At 45.1% G+C, this 18,500-nt stretch overlaps 1 protein-coding gene across 12 annotated transcripts in view; it reads left to right on the forward strand.

Annotated features, from left to right (window-relative positions):
- Nucleotides 1-18,500, forward strand: part of dst (dystonin) — a 471,716-nt gene that overhangs the window by 162,462 nt on the left and 290,754 nt on the right. The window contains exon 1 of one of the 12 annotated variants that reach the window (XM_078399032.1): nucleotides 254-1,168. The exons of the other annotated variants lie outside the window; for them this stretch is intronic. Coding sequence (XP_078255158.1) covers nucleotides 269-1,168 — 900 coding nt within the window. The 5' untranslated portion in view covers nucleotides 254-268. Of the gene's footprint in view, nucleotides 1-253; nucleotides 1,169-18,500 lie in introns of those variants that run through there. 12 annotated transcript variants of the gene reach the window in all.

Below are 18,500 nucleotides of genomic sequence, written 5' to 3' on the forward strand. Positions count from 1 at the left end.
TTATAGAGAGAGAGAGAGCGTGGGAGAGAAAGAGAGTTAGAGAGAGAGAGAGAGAGAGAGAGGGAGGGAGCCAGACAGCCAGGGATAGATGAAGGACAGCCAGAGAAGGAGAACAAAACTGAAGGCAGGAGAATCTGAAAGTGAATGAGTGGAGGAAAAAAGCTGCCGTTATGGATGAGTCAAGTCTTTGGGATTTCCTCCTGGTAAATAACATTTTCGACAAGCTCGTTCCGTTCCATCAGACTAACTCCTGCTCTCTCTAAAGAAAATGGGAAACACTTGTGGATGTGTGAGAGCACAGAAGGAGGAGTGTGCAGTGGACCCTGCCAAGGCTCCCCTGGGTTCCTCTCCCTATCCCTGCAGCAAACTCTATCTGAAGAGGAAGAGGAGGAAAGAGGAGCTGCTCTCTCCACAGGAGTTAGTTCAGCCGACTGATGCCGTGGACTGCCAAGAGCCTGGAGCTGGTGTTCCCTCAGTGTGGGCAACCTGGAAGGAGGATTCCAGCAGGGAATCGTCAGCGTGTTGCCTGAGCAATGGGAATGAGTACGGTCACGGAGAGGACCGTGGGGCCACAGCCAGACACTCACCCCGCGTTCCCACCATTACGCCGAGCAAGGTGGGTGAACCCCCCTCCCCTTCCACTGCACACAGCCGAGCCCTTCACTGGTCCAAGGGGGATGTGGAGTCAGGCGGGACCAGCCGGGAATGTGTGGGTGGCAGCAACAATCACTTTCAGGTGAAGATGCAGATAAAGGGAAAGCAAAACTCACAGCTCACTGGAGTACTGGATGTACAGCCCTGTTCAACTTTCGATGCTCAAAAGGCAGTGAGCTTGAGCCCCATTGTGCGGCCTGCCCCAATCTCAGGAGCAGAGGGTAAGTTTAACACTTGGCCCCCCGGAGGTCTGGCTGATCCCCCCTATTACACCCATTACAACACTGCAAGTACTGGCCAGTTGTTGATAGACCCATCCCATCCTGAACGACGTAAGTCAGCAGCAACCATCTCCAGACTTTGCACAAGGAGGCAGCAAGAAGGTGCCTCCTCTCGCGATTCATCTCCTCCATCACCGGCAAGGTGCCTCCTGACTCCATCCAGGAATGTGGCTGGGAAAGTGGGAACGTGTAAAGGTTCAGATGGAAATGGAGCCAAATCATTGTTTGATGAGGTAATGTGATAACGTATTATTTAAACATGTTATAAAACATGTTATATATTATATCTGTTTAATGGAGGCATATGTAATGTTTTACGATGTCAACCCAAAAGATTTGGTACTTTACTCTGCGTCATTTAACGGAACAAAATTTTATATGGTTTGCACAGTTTAGATGGCTTTCTATGACATTGCATCATTTAATATATTTTATCAGTTCCTACAAATTCCTCAAATTTACTGTAGACTGCGGTGGGCACAGATGGCACAGCGGTAGTGTTACTGTCTTACATCGCTTGCAGCGCCAGAGACCCTGGTTCAATCCCAACTACGGGTGCTGTCTGTACAGAGTTTTTATGTTCTCCGAGTGGGTTTTCTCCGAGCTCTTCGGCTTCCTCCCACACTCGTACAGGTTTGTACGTTAATTGGCTTGGTATGTGTAAATTGTCCCTAATGTGTTTAGGATTGTGTTAATGTGCGGGGATCTTTCTTCGGCGCAGACTTGATGGGCAGAAGGGCCTGTATCTCTAAACTAATCTAATCTAAACTAACCTGTACAATTCATGGCAGATCTATATTAGGATTTGTGCAATGTGTGGGATTATGTGGGTTTATGACTACAGTACATGAGGCACAAAGACAGGACATTCTCCTGACTGCCATTGATGGTCCACGTGAGTCCTTTCCCCTCCTTCCTCGCCAACCTGTATCAGTGGTACCAACTTCTCACTGGTGCTTTGCCAATTTACCCCTAATTGCCTTTGTGATATTTACCTCAACCCTCTTCCTGTGGTAGAAAATTCACATTCTCAACTTACGTACATACCATACGATAGAACTTTATTTATCCCTGGAGGGAAATGCGTTTAGACTTTAGATTTTAGACTTTAGAAATAAATTATGGAAACAGGCCCTTCGGCCCACCGAGTCCAGGCCGACCAGCGATCACCGCGTACACTAGCACTCTCGTACACACTGGGGACAAATTACAAATTACAGAAGCCAATTAACCTACAAACCTGTACGTCTTTGGAGTGTGGGAGGAAACTGGAGCTCCCGGAGAAAACGCACGCAGTCACAGGGAGAACGTACAAACTCCGTACAGACAGCGCCCATAGTCAGGATCGAACCTGAGTCTCTGGTGCAATAAGGCAGCAACTCTACCACTACGCCACCCTAACAGTTCTTACAAACGGCAGAACTAGGTTTCTCTCTCTCGTCACTTTTAGAAATTGCTCTCATTTAGTCTTGTGTATTTCGATGCCATTCAGCACCATGCTCTGGGTGGCACGGTTACCATATCGAGTGATGTTTGTATACTTTCACCACCTATGGACAAAACCGTCATGTGGACGTCTGTGTTTCTGTGTTGAACCCGTGTCTGTGTTTAAATTATTTGCCTGGTGTTCCTTTAAAGAATTTGCACAAATGGGAAAGGACAGTGAGAACGAATGCACAACGGGCAAGAGATTTTCTGGTGTAATTATTGTCTGGTTCTTTTACTCTTGGCATCAGTTCACTCCCATTGCAATAGTTTTAGTTTTAGTGATTTAGTTTTGGTGATGCAGCATGGAAACATGCTCTTCAGCCCAATGAGTCCACAACGTCCATTGATCATCCATTCGCACTTATCCCACTGCACTTATCCCACGGTGGCGCAGCGTTAGAGTTGCTGCCTTACAGCGAATGCAGCGCCGGAGACTCAGGTTCGATCCTGACTATGGCCGCCGTCTGTATGGAGTTTGTACGTTCTCCCCGTGACCTGCGTGGGTTTTCTCCGAGATCTTCGGTTTCTCCCACACTCCAAAGACGTACAGGTATGTAGGTTAATTGGCTGGGCAAATGTAAAATTGCCCCTAGTGGGTGTAGGATAGAGTTAGTGTGCGGGGATCGCTGGGCGGCGCGGACCCGGTGGGTCGAAGGGCCTGTTTCTGCGCTGTATCTCTAAATCTAAAAAAAAATCTCTACACACTCGGCGTGTAGAGGCTCGGCTGCTGAGCCACTGTCATTGCTTTATGTCGGACGTTTCCGTAATGTGTTTTGTTCTTACCTTATTTTATCTCGACATTTTTCCCATATGAAAGATATCTCGATAATTGCTATTGAGGGCGTGCAGCGTAGGTTCACCAGGTTGATTCCCGGAATGGCGGGACTGTCATATGTTGAAAGACTGGAGCGACTAGGCTTGTATACACTGGAATTTAGAAGGATGAGAGGGGATCTTATCGAAACATATAAGATTATTAAGGGTTTGGACACGTTAGAGGCAGGAAACATGTTCCCAATGTTGGGGGAGTCCAGAACAAGGGGCCACAGTTTAAGAATAAGGGGTAGGCCATTTAGAACTGAGATGAGGAAAACCTTTTTCAGTCAGAGAGTTGTAAATCTGTGGAATTCACTGCCTCGGAAGGCAGTGGAGGATAATTCTCTGAATGCATTCAAGAGAGAGCTAGATAGAGCTCTTAAGGATAGCTGAGTCAGGGGGTATGGGGAGAAGGCAGGAACAGGGTGCTGATTGAGAATGATCAGCCATGATCACATTGAATGGCGGTGCTGGCTCGAAGGGCCGAATGGCCTCCTCCTGCACCTATTGTCTATTGTCTATTGTCTAATTCAACATCAATGACTGTGTTGTAAAGCTCTCTAATTATTTTTCACCTAACCTTGTCTCCCTTGTTCAAAGAACAGGGCATTGAGCACTATGAGGAACTGGCACAGAAAAGAAGTTGAGGCCTGGGACAAATTGTCCACTAAATGGCGAGGCAGGGTCGAGGGGCTGAATGGCCTCTTAGTTATTTTTAGTTATTAGAGATACAGCAACGAAACAGGTCCACGCCAACCAACAATCCTCATACACCAGTTCTATCCTACACATTAGGGACAATTTACAGAAGTCCATTAACCTATAACCCCGCACGTCTGTGGAATGTGGGAAGAAACCCGGAGAAAACCCATGCGGCCAGGCCACAGGGAGAATGTACAATCTCCATACAGACAGCACTTATGAATAAATTATTTAGTTTAGAGACAGTGTGGAAAGGATCGAACCTGGGTGGCTGCTGCTGTAAGGCAGCAACTCTACCGCTGTGTCACTGCTACGCCCCTATTCCTGCTCCTGATTTCTTGTGTTCTTGTGCGTTCCTCTGTAACTAAAATCTCTTCAGTCCAAATTAAGGCACTGACATTAATATCAAAATCTAAGCCATTGTAAACCTTCAATTAAAGTTGTGAAATAATTTCCTTTCTTTGAAGCATTAATTTAACAAAAAAGTTAATGGATGAATCAGCTCCCCATAAAAGCCAGGGCTTGCAGCTTCAGCAGCGACTCCTGGTTGTAATGAAAATATGTTTTAAATATGCACAGTGGCGTGGCAGTAGAGAGCACCAGAGATCCAGGTTCAATCCTGACTATGGGTGCTGTCTGTACGGAGTTTGTGCATTCTCCCTGTGACAACTTGGGCTATCTCCGGGAGCTCCGGTTTCATCCCACGTTCTGGATTTCTAGGTTAATTGGCTTCTGTAAATGGTCCTGGGTGTGTAGGGTAAAACTTGAGCATGGATGATTGCTGATCAGTGTGGTCTTGGTGGGCTGAAGGGCCTGTTTGCACACTGCCTCGAAGCTAAATAATTTATTCATAAGCGCTGTGAGGAACTGAAAGGACCTTGCCATAGTTTTTATTGAAGGCTTTGTCTAGAGAAATAAAAACTTCATTGGCTGTGACCGAGCATGACATTCTGTGAGCTGAGTTTAGACTTTTAATGATAAGGGGATGGGCCAGCATCTCCCAGAGTGAACCTTTCACGATTCCGGAAGGAGAAACATTCTCTTTTTATCTTCTTCAATTTTCTTTTCTAAAACTTTCAAAGTTTTTGGAAGGAAAGGCAGAAGGTAAATCTTCAATAGCTATCTATATACTAAAACTCTTGTTTGTTTGTTCCTGAACTACAGCCAAAATGGTATATGATAGCGCGACAATTTTAGGCCCACCTTACTCACCGTCGTCCCTTTGGTGCTAATGAAAGACGTTTCATTGAAATCAGTGTTATATTTTTAAAGTTATTCACATTTTAAAGGTTAAATCTATCTCCTAGGGAGGGAGGGGGGAGGGATGGAGGGGGAGAGGGAGGGGGAGGAGGGAGGATAAGGGGGGTTGAGGGGGATGGAGTGGGGGGGGGGAAGGGGGAGGAAGAGGGGGAGAGGGAAGGGGAGGGGAGGGGAGAGGAGAGGGTGCTGCACCAATGTAGGTTTGGGCCCAACGGGTCCACTTGGTCTAGTCGTGAAATAAAACTTGAGAAAAGGAGACTCTGCATAAGAACAAATAAAGATAGCTCCAAGGAGCTAATAAAGCCTCTGCCTTGTAGCTCTGGCGACCTGGGTTCAATCCTGATCTCTGGTGCTGTCTGTGTGGAGTTTGCACGTTTGGTCAGTGACCACTCAGGTTTCCCCTGGGTGATCTGCTTTCTTCACGCATTGCATAATGTGCCGATTGGTAGGTTAACCTACCACTGCCAACTACCGCACAGTGTATCCACTCAAATGTCTTGTCAAAAGCTAGAGAGTGGTCCCGAGCTACCATCTACCTCATTGAAGACCGTTGAACTATCTTTAATTAGACTTTGTGTGTGTGTAGGAAAGACCTGCAGATGCTGGTTTAAATCGAAGGTCTCGACCTGAAATGTTACCCATTCCTTCTCTCCAGAGATGCTGCCTGTCCCGCTGAATTACTCCAGCATTTTGTGTCTACCTTAAATTAGATTTTACTGGACTTTATCTTGCACTAAATATTATTCCCTTTATCATGTATCTGTGTGCTGTGGATGGCTCGATTGTAATCATGTGTAGTCTTTCCGCTCTGGTTAGCACGCAACTGGTCCTCGGTACACGTGACAATAAAATGAACTATTAATCGGTTTCAGGAACTGATATGCATGTACAAGAGAGTCTCTTTTTCTCACATTTTATTTCACTATAGCTATTGAAGATTTTCCTTCCGACTTTCCTTCCAATAATTTTGAAAGTTTTAGAAAAGAAAATAAGTGGGGAAAACAAAGTTAGATCTGAAAGCTGACATGGACTTGATGGGTCGATCAGCCTCCTATGTCACAGGGAAATTCAAAGCTGACATGGACTTGATGGGTCGATCAGCCTCCTATGTCACAGGGAAATTCAAAGCTGACATGGACTTGATGGGTCGATCAGCCTCCTATGTCACAGGGAAATTCAAAGCTGACATGGACTTGATGGGTCGATCAGCCTCCTATGTCACAGGGAAATTCAAAGCTGACATGGACTTGATGGGTCGATCAGCCTCCTATGTCACAGGGAAATTCAAAGAGACATTTTTGCATAGGCTTTCCCTTTGTTCTTTACACTTCAGAGTAAAGTTCAACTGAGGAGTGAAGGAAGTTCAGGATATCTTAGCATGCTGTATCACTTCAGCTTCTGAAAAGAAAGTTTGCATTTTAATGCTAGATAATTACATCACCTTGTTTTCAAGACAATTAGGTAAGACCATAAGACATTGGAGCAGAATTAGGCTATTCAGCCATCGAATCTACTCTGCCATTCAATCATGGCTGATTTATTTTTCCCTCTCAACCCCATTCTTCTGCCTTCTCTCCATAACCTTTCACACACTTACTAATCAAGAACCTATCAATCTCTGCTTTAAAAAATACGCAATGACGGCATCCACAGCCATCTGTGGCAATGAATTCTATAGATTCACCACCCTCTGATTAAAGAAATTCCTTCTCATCTCCATTCTGAAGGTACGTCCTTTCATTCTGAGGCTCTGCCCTCTGGTTCTAAACTCTCCCTTTACTGGAAACATCCTTTCCACGTCCACACGATCTAGACTTTTCATTATCCGGTAGATTTCAATGAGATCCCTATTAATATTCTAAATTCTAGCAAATGCAGGTACAGAGCCTTCAAATGCTCCTCATTCATGAACTCAAATCATTCTAGGGATCGTTCTCATCAACCACCCTCACCAAACCCTGTGCATTCTTCCTCAGATATGAGGCCCAAAAAGGCTCACAATATTCCCAATGTGGCCTCACCAGGGCCTAAAAAGGCCTCAGCATAACATCGTGGCTTTCATATTCTAGTTCCCTCAAAATGAATGCGAGCATTGTATTTACCCTCCCTCACCGTCGACTTGACCTGAAAAATTAACCTTTTCGGATTAACCTTTTGGGAATCTTTAGTAAAAATGATACCAACCACAGAAGTCAGACTAACTGGCCGATAATTTATTTTCTTTTGACTCACTTCCTTCTTAAACAGTGGAGTTACATTTGCGATTTTCCAGTCTTCTGGAGCCATTTCTGACTCCAGTGAATCTTGAAAGATCACTACTCATGCCTCCACCATCCCTATAGCTACCTCTTTCAGAACTCTGGGGTGTAATCCATCTGGTCCAGATAACCTATCCACCTTCAGACCTTTCAGCTTTCCAAGCACCTTTCCAACACTCATTCTGCCTCCTGACTCTTTTGAATTTCTGGCAAGTTGCTGCTTTCTTCCGTTGTGAAGACTTTCGCAAAAAAACCTATTCAGTTCCTCCGCCATTTCTTTGTTCCCCTTTACTACTTTTCCAATATTTTCAACATTTTCCAGCGACCCAATGTCCACACTTGTTTCTCTTTTACTCTTTGTATATTTGCTTTTCTCTTTTATATTATTGGCTAGCTTACCTTCATATTTCACCTTTTCTCCCCTTATTGACATTAGCCATTAGATGTACACGAGCACTATCCTACACACTAGCGACAATTTACAAGTTTACCAAAACCAATTAACCTACAAACCTGTACGTCTTTGGAGTGTGGGAGGAAACCGGAGCACCCAGAGAAAACCCACGTGGTCACAGGGAGAATGTACAAAACTCTGTACAGACAGCACCTGTAGTCAGGATGAACCCAGGTCACTGGCACTGTGAGGCAGCAACTCTACCACTGTGCCACTGTGCTGCACTATTACTTTTTTCAGTTGCCTTAGACAATAGACAATAGACAATAGGTGCAGGAGAAGGTCATTCGGCCCTTCAAGCCAGCACCGCCATTCAATGTGATCATGGCTGATCATTCTCAATCAGTACCCCGTTCCTGCCTTCTCCCCATACCCCCTGGCTCCACTATCCTTAAGAGCTCTATCTAGCTCTCTCTTGAATGCATTCAGAGAATTGGCCTCCACTGCCTTCTGAGGCAGAGAATTCCACAGATTCACAACTCTCTGACTGAAAAAGTTTTTCCTCATCTCAGTTCTAAATGGCCTACCCCTTATCCTTAAACTGTGGCCCCTTGTTCTGGACTCCCCCAACATTGGGAACATGTTTCCTGCCTTCTGTTGGTTTTTAAAAACTCCCCTCTAATCTTTGCCATGTCAGGCAGGCAGATTTGCCTGTGTATATCAGGCTTCATTCTGACATCATTGAAATGATGAAAACGCTTGGGGTGACAGAGAGCATCAGTTAAGAAAGGATGTTGGTGGCCTTGGTAACAGTAGAGTGAGGAGGACCATGCTCAGTGGGTTCACTGTTGCTTCCAACTGACACCAGGGCCGTTGGCAACCCACCCCTCTCACCCACGGCACTTGGTGGAGCTTCTTCTGCATTACATCGAGTAAAGTGGATGAAGGAGAAGGAACCTCATGGAAGTGTTTAGATAACGGAGAGATGCCTCAGAGAGACTAACACAGTCAGAGACCGAAGAGGTGGAGCAAGCCTCTTTTAAAACTTGCCATTTGTATTGCCAGAGACAATCAACAAATATAATAACTAATCTTAATGGGATTATAGAAGAATTTGTTTTCCAAACAGTTTAGCTTTAACTGGCTGATGTTTCATGGATCATTTAGAGTATTCTTCACTGTAAACTTGGATTAAAATCTCAGATACACTGAGATGTCTACATCTGATCAACAGGTGGCAGCAATAAACATTAAAGTTGGAAAATGTATCTGCCATTCTGGGTAGTGTCCCTGGTGCTAAACCATCCCAGCCCCTTTATATTGTATAGTCTTATATAATTTCTACCATTAAGCTCATGTTCCTCATGTCTACATTCCCTGCAGTTTTTGAATTACACATTAAAACAATTATAGAAATGGAACAAATGTAGAAATTAGGAAGTACAGATGCTGGTTTGCAAAAAAAAGACACAAAGTACTGGTGTAACTCAGCGGATCAGGCAGCATCCATGGAGAACATGGATAGGTGACATTTTGGGGTTGGGACCCTTCTTGAAATGGAACAGTTAATTTTTCAATCTATCTTTTCTGTCTGGATTTTCTTCCTATTTGGTTCTCTCTGCCTTCATCGTGTATTTATTTGATTCTCTCTGCCTTCATCTTGTAGATATTTATCAGCTGGGACTTGCCTTGTCACAACATGCTCCAAATTCTCAACCCAAGCCTCTGTTGACTTTGGAAATATTTTTCGAATGATGTTATTCCCAGTACATAATATTCCCAGTACATCTCTTTCACTTCCAAAATGGAACAGTTAGCTCGAAGATAATTCAAGCTCTACTTGGGAAGGAGCAAGATTTCAGAAACCAATGTTTGGGTTGAGTTAGGTGTTAGTTATTACAGTATTTGGCTTAAGTTAGGGGATAGTTATTGGAATATTTGGGTTGGGTTAGGAATTAGTTATTGGAATGTTTGGAAGAGAGTGCCATGTTCCGATCACTCTGTGGCTCTACCTCATTCCCTTCAGCCTTTGACAACTTTAATGGCCCTCAACTCTGGCCTTGTGTGTATTGCCCATTCTTTTGCTTCATGCTGGCTTTTGCTAAACTCTGGAATTTCTTAACTAAACCACTGCATCGTCCTCTCTTCCTTAAAATCTACCTGCTTGAAAAAACTCTGGGCATCAGCTCTATTAGTTTTGGAGTCAAGTTTGATTCAGTGTCGCTTCTGTGATGTACCGTTAACGTGCTATACGGATGGAAATTGTTGAAATGGCTCTTGGTTAAATGAAATGTGAAGTACATGTGCACCGAAGTGACCATCCACGCATGAGATCCATGAAGAAAAACATTTTGGAAAGATGACCTACAGGGTTCTTTTGCCATTAGGGCTGTGTTTAATACTGATTGCAGCATCCTGGGTGTCTGCAGAATAGGCTGCTGCAGACACTGCCCAAGTGTTGCGACCCACGAGGAATGGCGGCACAGTAGCGCAGCGGTAGAGCTGCTGCCTGGCAGCACCAGAGACTCCGGTTCGATCCTGACTACGGGTGCTGTCTGGATGGAGTTTGTACGTTCTTGTGAATGCATGGGTTTTCTCCAGGGGCTCCAGTTTCCTCCAACACTCCAAAGAGGGACAGGTTTGTAGGTTAATTGGCTTTGGTAAAATTGTAAATCGTCCCTAGTATGCACGGCGTGATCGCTGGTTGGTGCAGACTTGGTGGGCCAAAGAGCCTGTTTCCGCGCTGTATCATTAAAGTCTGAAAGTCTAATGGAAGTTCCGCACATCCTTTCAATCAATTGAGGTTCTTATCAGAGGACCAAAGAGCATGAGGTTCCTGCACTGTACCTGGTCTTCTTACTGCTTAAACCTCGGTGCACCTTGTTCGGACTTTCAATCGATCACTTGAGCAATGACTTTGATTACCATGGGAGTACAGTGATGGACTGCTTTCAATTGGATTTCTGTAGCATTTTTATATGACCTCAAATCTCTTCCTGTCCAACAAAACCTACAAACCTGTACATCTTTGGAGAATGCGAAGAAACCAGAGCACCCATGAGGTCACTTGGCATACATATAAACTCCATACAGACAGCACCTTTAGTCAGAGTCAAACCCGGGTCTCTGGTGCTCTGAAGCCACAACTCTACCGCTGGGCTACACATGGAGTTCTAGAGATTTGAGCGTTTTGAAATGCTTCTTGGTTCAGCATGCGATCACGGGCTCGATCCTATCAGGCCTGCTGCAGATTTTGAGGTGTTTTTGGAAGGAGTGAGGGCTCTCGCAGCTTGTGACCAATGTGGTTGGCGAAGAAAATTTAGGCTTGGTAGAATTGAGCCTTTGTTTGTGCTCATTTGATGTGCCGTGTGATGTCAGTGTTGAACATCACACAGCACATTAAGCAAGGTTTCCACAGGTGAATTAATTCTCGGGAAAGGTTACATGATTTTTAACCTCAAATGACCGCTTTCCTAATATTAAGTCCCAAAAGATGGGCAGTAATAGTACATGTGCAATTTTATCACCAATTTCTTTGGTATATCCCTCCATTAATTATCTCAGTCTTGACTGCATCCCACTCCCCACTGCGTATGTTCTTATTAACCTTCATCCTTTGCAATTATCTCCCAAAGTTACAATTACTTCATCTAGCAATCATCTCCCTAACATCCTCTCCTCCTCCTACACTAACTGTAACCCTCCCTCCAGACCACTATTTGACCATGACATCTCTGCCCCTTTGCCACTTTGACAGTTTCCATTTTTCTGACCCAACCAGGCCTATCTTCCCATGGACATCCAATTCTTCTACACCTCCCTGCCACACCTGGGTGGCTTGCAATCTTCCACTTCCTTGAGCAGAGGCCTGACCAATTTCCCTCCACCACTACTGCTTGTTTGACTGGCTAAGCTTGTGCTCACATTGAACAAAGCCACTTCGTTTTGGTTCTGCTTTGCAAAGTCCTTTGGACCTGTGTGTGTTAGAAGAGCAGAGCCTTCTTTCAAGGTGCCCTGCACTTCTGTGCATGAAGCAAACATTGGATGCCTTGACTGTACAGTTAAAATTCTCTTATCATCCTTCAAAGAGAAAATTGGAGGACCCAGAGGAACCCACACGGTTACAGGGACAACATACAAACTCCATGCGGAGAGTACCCGAGGTCAGGATTGAACTTGGGTCTCTCTCGCTGTGAGCTAGCAGCTCCACTTGTTGTGTCACTGTGCCACCTGAGTGATACATCTGACAAAGCTGAGTTGTGAATGACTGATGCTGACTGGGAAGAATGGCACACGAAGCGATCTTGGCCTGGTCCCACCGGTGATGGGAGGTGCACTGGCTCCACTTGAGCCTCTTCCGCAGTGGTAAGTAAAGGCAAGAAGGTCCATCTTACTGCTGGGGATGCTGCAGGCAGCTTGTGAAATCTTTCTGCTCTGTGCCTCCTGAGATGAGGCAGCACTAAGCACTGAATTATCAACAAGAAGTCCATTCACTCTGTGCATGGGACCCCTGGAGTTAAGTGGGTCAAATTTAATTATGAGCCAGTACAAAAAATATTATTTGAATGGCGTTGCGACTGCAAATTCAAAGGCTGGCATACTTGCAGTGAGAGCATTAAGATAATTAAATGATTTGATGGGGGGGGGGGGGGGGGGGGAGGGGAGGGGGGGGGTGCGGGTAGGGGAGGGGAGGGGGGGGGGTGCGGGTAGGGAGAGGAATTAATTCCCTTTGAAGGGAATGCAACCTTGATAATCAGAGCATTGAGGAATGATCAAGAAAGAATGTTTTCTCTTAAAGGACGGAGAAACCTGGGGCTCTGCCCCCATTGGCCATGGTAGCCGGGAGGCATGTTATTCCACTTGGCTTGACTTCACATCAGGTATTTTGGAGAAAGTCTAATCAATCAAGGACTAGATTATTTTGACTCCCGGCTATGGTCTACCTCCCTGCATTCTGGACTCGTGCCAGGCAGCTCAAGTGCTGGTTTATTTCTTACAGACTCAGCATGTGAATCCTCTTGAAGTGTTTGTTCGAACATATCCCCAGCACAATGGGAATCAAGAGCAGCAGTGGGAGAATTTGAATCATAAAAGTCCCGGTGATTTAAATAGTTTAACCGAAAATGGTTTGAAAGCGCTTTGCTTTCGAGTTACGCATGTGGATAGGTCTGGGAGTTACTCCTGGAGGCGACGTCATGTACCAGCGGTTGATTGGTATTGAGACTTAACTGAGACTCCATCTATACCATGCTGCCGTGGCAAGGCAACCTGCATAATCAAAGATCAGTCTCCCCTCCCCGGTCACTCCCTCTTCTCCCCTCTCCCATCAGGCATGAGGTATAAATATGTACACATACCTCCAGAATCAGGGACAGTTTCTTCCCTGTCGTTGTCAGGCAACTGAACCATCCTCTCACCAACTAGAGAGGGGTCCAGACATCCCATTTACTTCAATCTGGACTATCTTGCACTAAATGTTATACACTTTATCTTATATCTGGTTATTGCCATATGCACAAGTATGTTGAGGTACAGGGGCGATGAAAATCTAGCTCAGACCCATGCACTTAAACAACATGCATAAACATACATTATACATAAACTATACATAAATTCTACAAAACCTATGCATATATAATTATGCAAGTTTAACTAGAAAAGAAAAGGATGTCCATGGCCGGGCAAGAGGTAGTCCGTGGTGTTCCGTTGACAGCATTCATTTGGGGTCATTCACAGTACCTAGCTACTCTAACAACCCACCATCTTTGGCATGTGGTTGGGAAACCAGAGCACCCAAAGGAAACCCAAACAGTCACAGGGTAAACATGCAAACTCCAACCAAGCAGCATCAGAGATTGGGATTGAACCAGATTACTGGAACGATGAGTTAGCTGCATTAACTGTTGCACCATTGCTCTAAACCTCAAGGAGGCTTTGTGAGGGTTCTTGAATTGTTTCCTCCGGCACCTGGTAATGCCTTGCCATGCTGGAGGTTGGAGGCGAGGCCTGGTGTCGGGCATGATGTTATCAGCTGAGTGCAACAACGGCCTCAGTGCAAGGGACGTTGAGTTGGTTGAAGGCACTGACCTTGGTTCACTTATCCCACCAAAAGCTTAGTTAGTATCTTGCCTGTTCTTTGAGGATTCTGCTGTGGATATCCATGATTCGGAGGCAAGCAGCAGGCTGGGATCACTGCTGTCCACAGTGATGCAACTGGTAGAGCTGCTTCCTCACTGCGCCAGAGATCTGGGTTTGCTCCTGACCTCGGGTGTTGTCTGGAGCTTGCACGTTCTTCAAGTGACTGCATGGGCTTCTGCCAGGTGTTCCGAACATACGGGTTTGTAGGGTTATTTGGTGTCAGTAAATCACCCCTAGTTTGTGGAGAGTGGATGAGGAACTGGGATAACAGAGAACTAATGTGAATGGGTGATCGCTAGACAGCACGGACTCAGTGGGCTGAAGGGCCTGTTTCCATGCTGTATCGCTGAACTAAATTAAACTAAACTAAACAATGGATCATGAGGCCCATCTAGTCTACCCCACCATTCCATCGTGGCTGATCTATTTTTCCCTCTCAACCCTATTCTCCTGCCTTCTCCCCATAACCTTTGACGCCCTTCCTAATCAAGAGCATATCAATCTCCCCCTTAAAAATACCCGTTGTTTTAGCCTCCACAGCTGACTGCGGCAATGAATTCCACAGATTCACCACCCTCTGGCTAAAGAGGTTCCTCCTCTTCTCCATTCTGAAGGCAGGCCCTTTTATTCTGAGGCTGTGCCCTCTGACTCTAGACTCTCCCATTACCTGAAACATCCTTTCCACGTCCACTCTATCTGGAAATCACTCTCCCTGCCACTGCCACTGCCTCCATCCCTTCCCCTCACTCTCTCACCCCTCCCCTCTGCCCCTTTATGTACTCAGTGTAAAATAATTAACTGAGGAATTTGTTGCCGGTTGAGCTCAGTATTGGAGTTTGAAAGGAATATAAGATGACATAATTGGTTTGCAGTGTAAACTGAAGCACTGGATTGTCTGGGCAGGATGTCACAAGCAGCTCAGATCTGTGCTGGAAGATTGAGTTCATGACTGAGGTCAACACAACAGCTCAGCCTGCATTGCGAAGGTGAATGCCTGCAAGAGCAGAGCCGTTATCCTTGCTTAACTCCAGCTCATTTTTTCCAGAGAGGAAAGATCAAAAAATATTTACGTTGTCTCAAAGCCAAGATTGTCAACAGTGTTCCAACGGCTTTCAAATTCAAGATGTTGGGATGGTTGTAATATTTTACCAGATGTTGAAGCCAGCAATCCTTTTCCATGAGCTGTGTTGGGCACGTTAAATAACTGCAACGCGTTTTGAAGCTGTTGGTGTTGATTTTTGTTGTGATGCTTCTGTTGGTAATGTTGGAGATGAGAAGTACCAGTACTTGAACCATAAAGATTGTCTCACTATCTGACAAAGGGTGGCTATCTATGGTCGCTCATATTCCTAACACAAATCCTCACACCTTTATGTCCTGTGTAAAAGGGAAAGATTCACATGGAGTATGGAATTTACTTTCAGAACAAACTATTTATTACAAATTGGCCAATTTGGGAGACTTGTCCCAGGGATGATTTCTCCTGTCCTTGGACAGGTGCTTTCAGATACAAAGCACACATTGCTTTTTATACCACTATGCCACTCATTATTTACATTTTTCCACCCCCTCTACCTAACATGTTCAGTGAGTACATTCATGGCTATTGTTCTGTACTCTGGTGTGCTATAAAAGAAACATAAAAACATAGAAAATAGGTGCAGGAGGAGGCCATTCGGCCCTTCAAGCCAGCACCGCCATTCATTGTGATCATGGCTGATCGTCCACAATCAATAACCCTTGCCTGCCTTCTCCCCATATCCCTTGATTCCACTAGCCGCTAGAGCTCTATCTAACTCTCTCTTAAATCCATCCAGTGATTTGGCTTCCACTGTCCTCTGTGGCAGAGAATTCCACAAATTCACAACTCTCTGGGTGAAAAAGTTTCTTCTCACCTCAGTTTTAAATGGCCTCCCCTTTATTCTAAGACTGTGGCCCCTGGTTCTGGACTCGCCCAACATTGGGAACATTTTTCCTGCATCTAGCTTGTCCAGTCCTTTTATAATTTTATATGTTTCTATAAGATCCCCTCTCATCGTTCTAAACTACAGTGAATACAAGCCTAGTCTTTTCAATCTTTCCTCATTATACAGTCCCGCCATTCCAGGGATCAATCTCATGAACCTACGCTGCACTGCCTCAATTACAAGGATGTCCTTCCTCAAATTAGGAGACCAAAACTGTACACAATACTCCAGATGTGGTCTTACCAGGGCCCTTTACAACTGCAGAAGAACCTCTTTCCTCCCATACTGAAACCCTCTTGTTATGAAGGCCTGTTATGAAAGCTGTGAAGAGCTCCATTTTACTGTATGTGCACAATATTCTTCCCCTCCCTACCCAACCCTGGAGTCTGTGGAGTGGCTGCTAGGCTCATTGAAGGTCACTTTATTTGCAACTGGTCTCTGAGGCTGGTATAATCCAGTTACAACCAGGTTTCACTGAGGCTCTTGACCCAGAACCGAGGATCATCTGGCACCTTGGGCCGATCTGCCTCAGCCCCACTGTCCACTTTAACCCATTGTCTGCCTTGACCCATTGTCACATAATATTTATTTTCAATACTTCTATTGATCAAGGACAGTTTTGAAGACAATTAGGTCACTTAATCACATTGTTGTGATATTTCTTCTGGGCGAATCTTTTTTTTCTGAAGACATTTGGACCATTTGCATATTTGGTGATACAGTACTGTTCTCTACCTACTTTGCTTTCTCCTTCTCCCTCTTTTGTTGTTTGTGATATATATTTTGTATGACTTGGATGTAACGGTAGATGGGTCGATTAGTAAATTTGCAAACGTCATCAAACTTGGTGGAGTTGCAGGCATTGACATAGGCTGCCAAAGTATACTGGTGGCTACAGATCAACTACAGAATGAGAATTGGCAGATAGACTTTAACCTGGGCAAGTGTGAGATGTTGCACTTTAACAGGTCAAATGTAAAGGGAAACTATAGGGTTAATGGCATAACCCTTAACAGCATTGATATGAGTCCAAGTCCATAGTTCCCTGAAGTGGTAACACAAGTAGATGAAGTGGCCAAGAGAACATATGGTATCCTTGCTTTTATCTGAGTATTGAGTATTGCTCCCATTGAGTATAAGAGTATCATCTGCAAACTTACTCACTGACTCATCTATATTAATGTCCAAGCCGTTTATATATTGAGACTTCAGACCTGGTACAAAACTGACATGGTATGCCTTCCTCTATGCTACTGAGATCTGTGCTTCCCATGAAACTTCAGTTGAAAGATACTGCTGGCGATGTATCTGCAAAATCCTCTAATGTCACTGGTAGGATAAGTGAGTTTGCATCAATGTCCTCTCCCTGACCAGAGTCACCAGCAGTGAACCTCGATATACATTGTTGAGCTGGCCAAGGTTCTCGTGCCTCTGAATGCTGGCTTCTGTAACAGACACTCCTTTTCAAGTTCTGTCATGGGAGGTCATAGAGCCATACAGTGTGGAAACAGGAAACTTGCCCACGCTGACCAACATGCCCCATTTACACTAGCCCCAACAGCCCATGACCCTCTAAACCTATCCTATCCATGCACCTGTCCAAGTGTCTCTTAAACGTTATGATAGTAACTGCCTCAACTGCCTCCTTCTGTACGTCCACCACCCTTTGTATAAACAAAGTTACCCGTTCCTATTAAACTTTTCCTCCCTTGCCTTAAACCTATGTCCTCTGGGTTCTTGACTCCCCTGCTCTGGGCAAAAGACTCTGTGGATTTACCCTATCTATTCCCCTCATGATTTTATCTACCTCTATAAGATCACCCCTTATCCACCTGCGCTCCAAAGAATAAAGTCCTCGCCTGCTTAACGTCTCCCTGTAGCTCAGGCCCTCGAGTCCTGGCAACATCCTTGTAAATCTACTCTGCACCCTTTCCGCCGTTGCAACATCTTTCCTAAAAACATGGTGACCAAAAGTGAACAGGTAGAAAAAAGAAAAAGGTTCACCGATCTGCTCAAAGCCTTCTTGCAGAAATGCAGCATTTCCACTGATTGTCAACTCGATAATATGATCAAGAGCATGTGAGATTTCATTGAGGACCTCAAGACCACTACTGGGACCACACAGAAGTAATGTGTATGTGGCAGAGTAATGTGTAAGTGAAGGAGTGTACACCTCCCCCCCACTACCCACACGTCTCACCTTGTCAGCCACATCTCTGGATGTACCTGTGGTTCCCTCATTAGCTTCTTTCATTACCTTCATACATACAGATTCAGAGTGAGAGCAAATCATCCTCAACACCGAGTAATTGCTTGAGAAGAGAGAAGGACTATAGAAACCACATCAACACGCAGCCACGACAAGCAAAGATTGTTTGGCAAAAGAAGCTGCAGGAGCAACTCAGCGGGTCAGGCAGCATCTGTGGAGGGGATGGACAGGCGGTGTTTCGAGTCGGGAACCTTCATCATACTGATTGTAGCAGGCGGGAGAATGCTGGAAAAGAAAGGTGGGGATGGGGCAAAGCCTGGGAAGTGATAGGTT

Source organism: Rhinoraja longicauda, chromosome 5 (assembly GCF_053455715.1).
Source record: "Rhinoraja longicauda isolate Sanriku21f chromosome 5, sRhiLon1.1, whole genome shotgun sequence".
Classification (NCBI taxonomy): domain Eukaryota; kingdom Metazoa; phylum Chordata; class Chondrichthyes; order Rajiformes; family Arhynchobatidae; genus Rhinoraja; species Rhinoraja longicauda.